This window comes from Sphaeroforma arctica (genome assembly GCF_001186125.1).
Source record: "Sphaeroforma arctica JP610 unplaced genomic scaffold supercont1.1549, whole genome shotgun sequence".
NCBI classification, from domain to species: Eukaryota; class Ichthyosporea; order Ichthyophonida; genus Sphaeroforma; species Sphaeroforma arctica.
The window spans coordinates 4,209-13,799 of record NW_014039009.1 but is presented as its reverse complement, the minus strand read 5'-3'; the positions used below and the strand labels follow the sequence as shown (position 1 = coordinate 13,799).

General features: G+C 40.7%; 2 protein-coding genes across 2 annotated transcripts; one reads left to right on the top strand and one right to left on the bottom strand.

Annotated features, from left to right (window-relative positions):
* Positions 1-440: 440 nt before the first annotated feature.
* Positions 441-2,216, bottom strand: SARC_11158 (hypothetical protein). The gene has a single exon (XM_014294767.1). The coding sequence runs from the start codon at positions 2,125-2,127 to the stop codon at positions 649-651; it is 1,479 nt and encodes a 492-aa protein (XP_014150242.1). The 5' UTR covers positions 2,128-2,216; the 3' UTR covers positions 441-648.
* Positions 2,217-8,451: 6,235 nt separating this feature from the next.
* SARC_11156 (hypothetical protein) lies at positions 8,452-9,214 on the top strand (the record flags this gene model as incomplete). Its single annotated transcript, XM_014294766.1, has 2 exons — positions 8,452-8,521; positions 8,751-9,214. 2 exons carry the CDS (start codon positions 8,452-8,454, stop codon positions 9,212-9,214), a joined length of 534 nt encoding a protein of 177 aa, XP_014150241.1.
* Positions 9,215-9,591: the final 377 nt, after the last annotated feature.

Genomic DNA, 9,591 nt, shown 5'->3' with positions numbered 1-9,591 from the left:
TGTGACATTAAATACGTGATACCGTCAGAATATATCCGGAAATGTATACATACTCGATAATTATTTATTTATACTGTACAATATTGCACATTCTTTTTCTAAATTTTATCTTCACCGTTGCCCTTCAACAAATGTATCGGGAGTGGAGATAGTTTTTTTGCCCTGTTGTTGTCACTGAATTTTCCGTGTAGTAGGGTCAGGCCAAGACCCTCTAAATCAGAAAAGAGTTAAGGGAAGTAGGGGAGTGGGAATATGAAATACGACTGACTGAATAAATGAAGTGTCATACATTCTTTTCCCCAACCTACTAAATGAAAAAGGGAATCGTGAAATACGTACTTTATAATGACAAAGTCTTGCAACGAGCGAACCGGTGCGTTCTACTTTTCACTATACCCACTGCTGAAGTTAAAATATATATGTATTTACTCAAATCGATACGTATTTAAAATTAGTTTTAATGCATATATGCCCTGCCGTGTTCGCGTGACGCCTACTACAGGCCATCTTCGACTTCCAAGTAATACTGAAACAATCTGCACATGTCGAAAGGACAACGCTAGTTTCGACGTGGAGTAGGCGCCAATGCAATATGAGCGCTGCTGTCTAGATGTCAAAATATTTATAAAATTAAATATTTATTCAGTATTAATGTTCATACATAGCATTATTATGCATGTCTGTATAGTGGGCCGGAATCGCGATATAGTTACCACCAGCAACTTGATGTATATGCTGGTTGAAAGGAACCCACATCACAGGCGCCTGGCTGTAAGGGATCTGCTCGCGATGCATATGTACTGTGCAGCTAGACTGAACGAATGCTGAATAACGCGACGCGACGTATGGGTTCGAAGCCACTGAGGTGTCCTGAAGGTAAAGCGGCACCGGCCCATAATTTTGTTCTTCGTTATTTTGCATGGTGCTACTCGATTGCGTTGAGACTACATGTTGTCCATATCCGACGTCATATATACCAGCGTGAGTTTGACTATTCATGCTGGGCGGGCCTGCAGGTACCGTGGCTACTCGGCAGCACGCTTGTACACAAGGAGGATGCTGTGTTCCATGGACTGGGCACTTCTCTCGTATCCTTTGCTGTCTCTTCTTTTTGCTGACGTAGCCCTTTTTGCGTTTAATATGCGGATGTTCTTTCCGTAAAGTCTTAGTAGGTAGTTTCAGCATCAGCCCCGGCGTGTCACTTTGCTGCAACAAATGATCGATTTTATGATGTTCTTCTGTGACGTCACCGGACGACATTTTCATTCGTTTGCATCTGAGTGCAAGATTACTCACAACAACCGACTCTCCGGAATTGTCGCACTTGTCTCCCTCAAAACTTTGTCGTTTCTCGCCCTGGCCTTGTACAGTAGGCGATGACGATGAAGAGAATCCTTGTCGTAACGGATGCTGGGAATAGTCAACTTTGGCGGCAATACCTGATTGGCTTGCATTGAACTCACTCAACCGACTCTTTGTCAATGTATTGTTGTGAGAGATAATCCCGGTATCACCTCCGACTGCGTTCGATACGCTGAAATCGCGAACTGGTTGTGGTGAGGCAGGTAAGTTGTTCCTGATGGAACTGCCAACCGGAAACTTGCGGTATATGGGGGCTGATTTGATTTGCTTGTGCGAAGCGGACGAAAGCGAGCTACCTGTGGACACCGGAGCCGCTAGCTCGCAGAATACACTTCCTTGTGTATGCTTCAATCGGTAGTGCAACTGACGCGCCTGCTTTGTTGTGTATGCACGACCGCATCGATCATACATGCATACAAAGGGACGGGATAGCTGAGAGATGCTCCGTCGCGTGCGTGTACATGTTTGTTCAGGCTTGACAGTTTGTCGTCGTTGTGACCCTGCTCCAGAACTAGTGCTTCCATTAGCATCCACCTCCATACTGTCGGCTTGATTACGACTGAAAGATTTATAGGACGCACAACTGTGTGAACCTCCCTGAGTGCTATTTTTGCTGCCAAACCCTTGTTTGGCTTCTTCTTTGTCGTTTCCAAGGGAGTGTTCCTCGCGTGTAATGGTATTTGTCTGGGATATGTCAAAACTCCGAATAGAGGCTGGAGCATGATCCGCTCTCATGACCCTCATCGGTTCACTATGATACTGCATCGTTTGTGAATGTTCTACTTACTTTGCTGGAAATGATAGGACTAAACCTTTCTTGGTTGATTTGTGTATCTACTATCTAAAATATTTGCTTGCGATAGTTGATCAAGGCGACCTCGTTAAGCCTTTATATGAATTACAAAAATATAAAGTGATATACTGAATATACAATTACTGTATCAGCGCTCTGTACTTTTTTTCTTCTTCTACAAATTGTGGACAAAACGGTATTTACAAAATTTTCCCGAAAACGGAAAATAAATATTGACTCTTGGTAAAAAAATACGACAATCAGAAGCCACGGAATTGTATTTCCCGGTTGATTGTTCTATTATTTTTTTAAAATAAACCGAAATTGAGTGAAGTCTCAAGATTAGTGCTGAGCCTTGACATCTCTTTGGCGTCTCGGAGGGAAACTTGAGTCTTATGGGACTGGTATTGAGCCATAAGCCACAGGGCACAGAGCCACAGACTCACAGAGTCACAGTAAAGTGGAAACAAGCTCTCAATATAACGCATTCCCCACGGGCACCCGGCCACGGGCTACGGCCTACGGGCCTACGGCCAAGACCCAAAGGCCACCCACAATCAGCCAGTCTTATTACTAATTAGTCACTTGACTCAAGTCTCAAGTCAGGCACTCAGGCATACAGGTCAGTTATCCAATACCCATTTCACTGGGATCCAGTCACTACTGAGTACTGATTCTCTGGAAAATGATCACTGATCAGTGGTCAAAACAAATAAAAAGTTATATCCATCTTGTGTGAAAGACCTCAAAAATTACAAAATCACAATTGTGACATTTTTTAAAACAATTAAAAAAAATACATTATTGATGAGTTTACTCATAACATAACACAAGTCAGGGATTTTGTTTTTATGTTTTTATCTAAAAAGAACAAATACATATTCCTTCGTTCGATGAGTCCAACACTCAAACTACCCAGGCCCCAGGCCCCCAGCCCGAGAGTCAATCAGTGGCCCCTGACACAAGTCTCAAGTCAACTCAACATACTCACAGCCACAGACTCATAGTGACTATGCAGTGGAGACAGGAGAGACCGAGAGAGACAGGGGTAAAGTTTTCTTTTAAAACAAATTCCCAAAATGTACTCTTCGTCGAGCTTACTCTGAGACCTTTGTAAAAAATAGATTTAAATAAGCCAATTACATTTGAGTCTGGATTTGTAACGAGCCTTTCACTTTTTTATAGTCCTGTCATCGACTCTTGTTGAGTCTTGTGTTCATGTGTGTTGTGTGCTGGGTTGTGTGGTTTTTGTTGTAAAGTTTAAAAAACAACAACATATCGTTTCCTTTTATATATATTGTTTTTACTAAAAAAAACAATACGTATGTACATACTTTTCTCGAAAATGTCGACATAGACAGTGTGGGTGGAGTCGTGGACTCGTGGACTCGTGAAGTGAGCACTGAGCAGTCGTGTACTCTCATGACTCATCAGGTGTCTGTGCGATGTTGCAACTAGCACAGTTGCAAACTTCTGGTTGTGTGCAGACTTGCAGTCGACCCAAGGGCCAAGTGTCGACGCGCAGTCGTGTACTCTTATACTCGTGTATAAGTGTGGACTCTGTACTCTGTAGAGGTGTGGACCTGTGGAAGTAGAAACTCTAGACCCTAAAAATAGTAGAGTCTCTACTTAATCTCAAACCGATTTCCGTTAATTTTTTTATAAATCGAATAAATAGACGATTACGTTCAACTTTTATTCTATATGCGGTCCTTTATATACTCATAGGTGTACCCTGCGGGTCTAAATGTTTTTGTGTGTACTATTTTTACCATACGAACCTGTCCTACAAAATTACTTAGATAGGCTCTTCTGATCACAATATAGTCGTGATAACGTTTCAAATTTGAACAAATATACGTTTACGTTCAGCGTTTATTTCATTACCCCTTAACGTTTTGAGTCTAGGTCTCTACTACTAGAGAGAGTAGAGAGAGAGAGTGAGAGACTCACTACTAGCTACTCTAGAGTATTTTTAGAGAGACTCGATAAGACAACTGAATAAAGATACAATTTTGATTGGTGGCATTAGAATTATTCTTTCAACCAAAAAGTGGCTAACAGCCTAACACGGTACATAACACACAACAAAAGTTGAAGAGAAAAAAATATTTATATTGTTTTGTTTTGTTTTAAAAAACATAAAAAACATAAAAATAAAAAGTATCTACAAAAATCGGAGCTATTTAAAAGAAAAACAAATATAAAATAATATTTAGTTCGTAGGACGTAGTTCTATACATATAAAAGAAGGTATATATTTTAAAAACAAAATAGAGTGCATAGAACACGTCAAAAATATATTCTGGACAAGAAGTGCACAACACTTGAACACAAGTCACAAGATTGGTGGAATACCACAAATGCTAAAATAAGTTGATCCCATTCGAATATACAAAATTAAGCCGGTTACATTTAGGAATTTTACTTTGTTGTTCTATGTAGCCACAATATTTGGCGTAATTTTATGATAAATTTTTTTTTTAGACACCCAAAGAGAACCGGTTGTATATCAGGAGAAACGAGATCTCTGAGCCTATTGTTGTTCCAATCAAATACTTCGTGAAGCCGCAATAGCTTGGAAATTTTCATAGAATATTTGCAGCCATGCTGTGGGTGTGAACATGGCTGTATTGTTTTTTAAAAAACAAACAAAAAACAAAAGTCGTTTTTTATATAAAAATAGAGTGTATTTATATTTATTTAAAATTGTAGACTGTCGAGTGTCGCTGTCTCTGAGACTCTGAGTGTAGACTGTTGTCTACTCTAGAGAGTGGCTATTTTTTGAAAAGACGACGATTTGTTTTAAAACAAAATTCTAAATATAAATATAGAATTGCAGAGACCGCCTTTTCACTAAATAAAGTCTAAAAGATCGTATCTATTGTTTGACAATATCTTATATTTATGTAGGGATTGTAGGATGTTTCATAGCCTTCTGAAAATTGAACACGAAGGCTATGGTTTTTTCTATTTTTTTATTACAAATTTTCAAAATAGAAAGAGAGGCGGGCATTAGGGCAGAGAATCAGTCTGCCAGACCAGAGAGGGATGGAGGAAGGCTGGAAGCCGAAGAGCAATATTTATTGTAGACTCTCGAGTCTCGGATACTCGGTTACATAAATAACCTAGGTTTTTTATTGTTTATTGTTTATTGTTTTTTTAAAACAAATACATACAAAAAAAATAAAGAGTTGCACAACTTGCACGGTGCAAAAAATAGATACTTCTTGGCTCCAGCGGCCTCAAGGCTCAAGCCTCGCTGCTTCAAGGCCTTCTCTCTCTGTGTGTAGATACCTCCAAGTCAACTCCTCAAGTCCGACCTCAACTCTTGTGTGAACTTGTGATCGTCCTGGCGTATTGATGATTCACGAAAGACTCGAAGAGAGAAGTCATCAACACAAAAAGTAGTGAAAGCCCTCAGCGGGGGCGGCGACTCGGCCACTCGCACTCACAGCCTCACATTCACAGCCCCACAGAGTCACAGGTCACACCGTCACAGACTCACAGGTCACACCGTCACAGACTCACAGGGCCATCTGGCGGACTCAAGACTCAAGTTGGTATTTTTTTAACAAAAAGGTTAGCCTTATTGGTTGAAAGTTTTATTTGTGTTTTTGTTTTAAAAACAACAAATTTTTAAAAAACAACTCATGGAGTCATATTATGGGCTCATAGCCTCCTGAAATTTGTTCCTTTCTGAAAGTAGTTTGTACAATTGTACATACTTGGCATTTTTTATTTTTTTATGTTCCGAGTTCGATACATATCTCGTATCAATTGTCATGACACGTAACTATCTGCCCTTAAAACGAAACGTAGGCCGACATCGATAAACAGACTTCGACTTGTGTATGTTGCCTTCACTAGTTATCACACACTGACTTGACACATGATTAATCGGTTAGACTTTTAATATGGTAGTCCAGCTCGTGGCTCACATTTTGTGTTCAATCGTCTGTCCTTTACTACAACTCTTTAGGTACGGCAATAAAATTAATGCCTTGGGCGCGTTCAGAATAGATCCAAACTGTTAATTTATGTATGTAACTTTGCTTGCGCGTACGAGCGGGTGCCGATGTACATGGACACCTTAAATTTCTCTCTTTCTTGCCATACTTCGATATCATGACATACGCAATTATATGCGCTACAAACTAAACAAAGGCAGCCATCGATAAACAAGCTTCGGTTTGCGCATATGAACTTTATTTTGAATATCACACACTAACTTGACACGTGACTAATTGGTCATGTCTATTAATTTAGTAGTCCAGTTCGTGTCTAATCTTGAAGCGAGATATCGTGTTCAATCATCAGGACAATTTTTAAAATAGTCTGTCTTGTACTACAACTCTACATGTATGCAAAAATTTTACGCATACGAACGGGTGCCGATGTACATGAATTCAAATTATATCATGACACACACGTAATAATATGCGCTACAAATGTAACGAAGAAAATTTTCCACACTGATTTGACACATGATGCACAACTATTGGTCTAGGTCTATATTTAGTAGTCCACTTCGTGGCTAACCTTAAAGCGATATATCGTGTTCAATCATCAATATTTATAAGGTTGTCTGTCCTGTACTACAACTCTTCAACTGACGCAATATAATTAGTGTTTTGAGCGCATATAGAATAGTTTTGATACGAGATGCTAACTTTCTTTGTACGTCTATGTATGCAAATTTGCGCAAGCATACGAGCTGTTGCCGGTTTCACGACACAAAAGACGTATGAGCGCCGCAATTCATCCCAGCTGCCGAATGGTAATAATGACGTTAACATCAACACTGAGTTATCGCTGCCCACCTATGACGAAGGGCCTGATTTGGCTATTGCCGTTTTGAGAGAGAAGAATGAAATGCTTAGAGCTCAGATGCTGCAAGTTGAAAATAACGAGAAGTGTTGAAAAATCAAATTCTCAAGCTGACTGCACAAGTTCAGACGTTGAATGCTGGAAGTATACAAATGGGTGCGTACATGCGTACATATATGTGTAGACGTGTTTGTATGTGTACATGTATGATGTATGTAACGTGTGTTAATGCATACTTGGCATGCGCTCATCCCGACGTAGATGCATGTTATAATTCAGTTATCTTGTAACAAGGCGTTTCACGACCATTACTTATATGACACCCAATATTATTCCTGCTATACACACCCCTTGATTTCTAAATAATCATTCTACATGTGCTTCCATGAAACCAACTACCGGTCTTATCCATAAAAAGTAGCTGAAATACCCTTTCATATAGATTGTACGCAACCACATTAGCTCTGGCTTGTTATTGCATGTGAATTGCACCTCCAGGAGGCGGCAATTGGTGCTATAGATTGTTTACATTGTGAGATCACTTCCATAAAAATAATGGTATATTATAAACTGCTCGATGAATTTGAGTGAGTGTTGTTCCGTTGTCATTCAATGCCTGCGTAGATTCAACCATGATTCTTGACCGGATTTGTTATCTGTACTACACTATTTATAATAACATAATAGTCTTTTGTAATCAACATATACCAGCAAATCGAATACATCAGTTAGTTGGCGTGTCAAACAACGTTTTGAGCCGGTTTCCAACTGATGAAGAATTTGCGTCACGCGTGCATTGGTTCTATGGTACTGCTGCGCTTTCTTTCGTACTTGATTCGCTAGTTCAAGGAGAACACATATTCGAGTTGTGCCACGTGATAACTTCTACTAAGGTATGCATTTCGTTTTCTACATGCTTGCCTTTCAATTAAATACGACGTGGTGTGCAGACGAAAATAAGCGCTGTGGGCATTTTCACAGCCAAAATCGCATGATAACGACGTGATAACCGAAACATGACGATGTACTGTTATGTTATTGTCAAAAATGTGATATCTTTCACGTCTGCTCTGCTCGCCTACAAAGCAGGTACTCAATCATTCTATTGAATGTGTTTTCGATTTTTAGCACTACGATTCAATTAAATAATAAATTGCAAACAATACATTCAAATGCGAGCGTATTTACCCTTCCTATGTTACATGTGAAAACAGACTCAGAGTCGTAAGCTAGTCTCGGAATTCAACCGTGAGATACGAAATTTCGCCCAGAAGTTCATACCAGGTGTGAGGGGGTCTAGGATATCCCGATTGCATGTGTTTCCTTTATGTATGCTATGAGCTTGTTCTATTCCGGTAGTAAGTATGCATCATAAAGTCATCAGGTCGTTGTATTCGGTTAGTTCTACAGTCGGAGGTGATACATTGAGTGGGTACAGCTCTACAGTCGGAAGCGATATATTGAAAATGTACACTCCCTATTTAATTAGGAACCCTGTGCGAGACACGGAAGTTGTTGGAAAACGCGATCCAGGCGGTGAGATACGACCGGTGGGATTCACACTGCTCAGTTGATGCATATCCAGATGTGCTATGGCATCCGCGCGTGACTAAAACCGTTGTGGATTTCATACTGCAGTCGATCAACTGGTTTGGGCTACGACAACGAACAAAGTGAGTTTTGTTGACATCCCACCTGGCCTTAGACCTCTGCATCACAGTTGTGCGTGCATGTGTTTTGCGCACTATATTTTGCTTATTTTCAGTCCGAAAGGAGAGTCCACTTCAGGGTCATAATTCGATTCACAGTAAGTATTCATATTTACTGTTTAATACCACCAGCGGTGAAGCATCTCTTAAGCCTTTCAACTGGAAGCTTGTAGGCACGATTGTAACCTATGACAAGCGCGAGCACAGCGTCATCGACGAAACAGCGAATTCGGGCACTGTACACAAAAATACTGAGTTGCCACGGAAAATCAGAGACTCGTACCTTGCACATCTACAGAGACGTTTGTCAGCTAATACTGAGAAAGATAACAAGCACAACGGCCTGCGCACCCCTAAGGGTGGGGTTAGCGAGGGCTTACACAACTCGGACAAATTGCCACAGAAGCACGTGAATATCAACGATCAGAAAACAAGCATGGTCACCATTATCTTCCCCCCGTTGCAATCAGCTGCGACCGGTGCGGTGTTGCAGAAGGCATTGGTAATGCCTCAGGCATGAATGCGTATCTGAGCAGACCGGGCTGTACACGTGTATTTGAGAAGATGTATGGATCTACGACGGAACGTCTGGTCTGAGGACGCTCTTATTCAATCAATTGCGTTCTCATTGTCCAAAGACACCGAATACAAGCAACTTGTATGATCTGCGCATTGTTGCCAAGCACCACTCTCGCATTTACAGGAATGGAGTTAGTCATAGAGTGGTCTGTGCGGGGAAAAGAGACTAAAGTTGCTCTTATGCCACATGCTTAGCTTAAGCGATGAATGCCGTTTTGGACAGGAAAACATCTCAGCTTGGAAAAGTGGGCGTAGGCGCAGTGGTACGAGACAAACGTTCATTCACACACACACACACACACACACACGACACGACAC

Excerpts from the sequence above, each read along its gene's own strand:
- SARC_11158 (XM_014294767.1), bottom strand. The coding sequence starts at position 2,127 with ATGCAGTATCATAGTGAACCGATGAGGGTCATGAGAGCGGATCATGCT.